A 1,997-nucleotide genomic window follows, 5' to 3' on the forward strand; every position below is an offset into this window, starting at 1 on the left:
GCTAGCTAGTTAGCTTATATACCTTCCTCCTACACAAATTATATATAGCTACTTTTATGATCATCAGATTCCAAGCGTGCATAGATTTATAAAGATCGATTGATAGGATGAAGTTTATGAGTAGTTTTCAGTGTTTGATGGGGGGGAATGGGGTGCAATTCCAAGACTCCCTGTCCTCTTCGGTGGTGTCGTCATCCCTTGTGTTACTAGATAATAATAACGATACTACTAGTTCTAAGAAGATGATGATGAAGAAGAAGAAGAAGAAGAAGAAAAAGAAGAAGCAGGAGGATAGAAAAGTAATCAAGGTGTTCAAACCAGATGGGGAGATTAATCTTTATCACAAGCCCATCAGGGTATCAGAGGTTATGACTCAAGACTTAATGGTTTGCAGATCAGATTCGTTCTACATAGGACAGAAGATCCCTCCTCTATCCCAACACGATCGCCTCCAGCCTGGTCACACCTACTTTCTTCTCCCAACTCGTCTCTTCCACTCAGTTCTCTCCTTTGTCACTATTGCATCCTTTGCCAATTCTTGTCAACATCAAGATCACATGGATGATAGTAATGCCAACATAATGAAGATGAAGGCTGCATTTCTCAAGAAGGCTGCTGCAAGCTCATGCTCACCCTTTGATATCCAAAAAACCTCATCAGGGACTCTCAGGATTCGGGTATCAGAAATATTCATATCCCAGCTGATGATGGACCAACCAAATAAGGAATTGATAGATCTGGAAACGGATTTGCTGTGCACCACTCCACAGTTGCATAAAGAGTACAAGCAGCTGGTGGTTGGATCTCGAAGGGGATGGAAACCAAAGCTGGAGATGATCAAAGAGACTCCTCCTCCTATAGGCAAGAAGAGGAAGGTCAAAATGTTACTCTCTGCCTCCATCAGTCGTATGAAGAGAAAATTAAAAAAGAATAACTCATCCTCCTCAGAGTCTCAGCCCCACCAACTGATCAAGAAGAAAAAGAAGAAGACCAAGAAGAGTATGAAGAAGCCAGCGGTTTCTTCTGCTTCTATAAAATCAAACAAGTCTTCCAAGAACAAATAACCTGCATGCATGCTGATCCAGTTGATCATAAATGGAAATACATACAAACGTATGCGCAGAAACCAGATTTTTTTTTTTTCACTTTTTTCTTCTCTCCTTAATTTGTAGAAATTAGTTTTTTTTTGTTATTTTACTTTTTTTTTTTCACATTAAGTTGTAGAAAAGTTGGTGACTTGAAAATGCGTTAATGAAGATTAGATGGATTGTAAAATATAATGTTGTTCTTGTTAGTTAAAAACATTATCATCCAATGTATGAAGTTGTAGAATAAGGTTAGATATAGTTTAATGCAATTAATTAATCTTGAAATTTGGTAATATATATCCTATTTCATATAATTAATTAATTAATTTTTCCAACAAAACAAGAAAAGAAATATATAATTAAGGTGTCAAAAATTGATTTATATCAAGTGCAGATAGGTACAAGAAGACTTTGAAACTATTAAAAGATGATAAACATGCATGCAATTAATAGTTTATACCAAATGAGACACAAGGCCAAGGATGAAAGGACAAGGAAGCAGTCAAAATTAGTTGGCTTGAATAAAACCAAATTTGTATTCCTTTTGATGATGGAGACTAATACCAAATTATTTCACAAACACCAGCTTCTACGCGCATATAACATATTGCTTTTTTGGCTTTTTGCATCTGGCTGGCGTTCAAGATTGGATAGCCGGCCGTTACAAGACCAAATTACATTATTTTAATTATTCATCTTATAATCACTCCTATTTCTTTTCTTAATAGTTTAGAGAGTGAATTGTTTGTGGATTTAATCTTTGTGTTTTGCTAATTTAAAAAAACTAATCTTATGTATAATAAATCAATCTAGATTTTCAAAATAAATTGCAAAATTTAAACAAGACCATTTTTTACAATAAAATCGGAGATTATACTCAAAATTAATATCTCAACTTCATATACAAAA

General features: G+C 34.7%; 1 protein-coding gene across 1 annotated transcript; it reads left to right on the forward strand.

Annotated features, from left to right (window-relative positions):
- LOC112502447 lies at window positions 1-1,315 on the forward strand. Its single transcript, XM_025106354.1, has one exon. The coding sequence runs from the start codon at window positions 108-110 to the stop codon at window positions 1,062-1,064; it is 957 nt and encodes a 318-aa protein (XP_024962122.1). The 5' UTR covers window positions 1-107; the 3' UTR covers window positions 1,065-1,315.
- The last annotated feature ends 682 nt before the right edge of the window (window positions 1,316-1,997 follow it).

Source organism: Cynara cardunculus, unplaced genomic scaffold (genome assembly GCF_001531365.2).
Source record: "Cynara cardunculus var. scolymus isolate 2C unplaced genomic scaffold, CcrdV1 Un_Scaffold_1441, whole genome shotgun sequence".
NCBI classification, from domain to species: domain Eukaryota; kingdom Viridiplantae; phylum Streptophyta; class Magnoliopsida; order Asterales; family Asteraceae; genus Cynara; species Cynara cardunculus.

Bases quoted from the DNA above. Each gene is read 5' to 3' on its own strand.
- LOC112502447 (XM_025106354.1), top strand. From the start codon at position 108: ATGAAGTTTATGAGTAGTTTTCAGTGTTTGATGGGGGGGAATGGGGTG.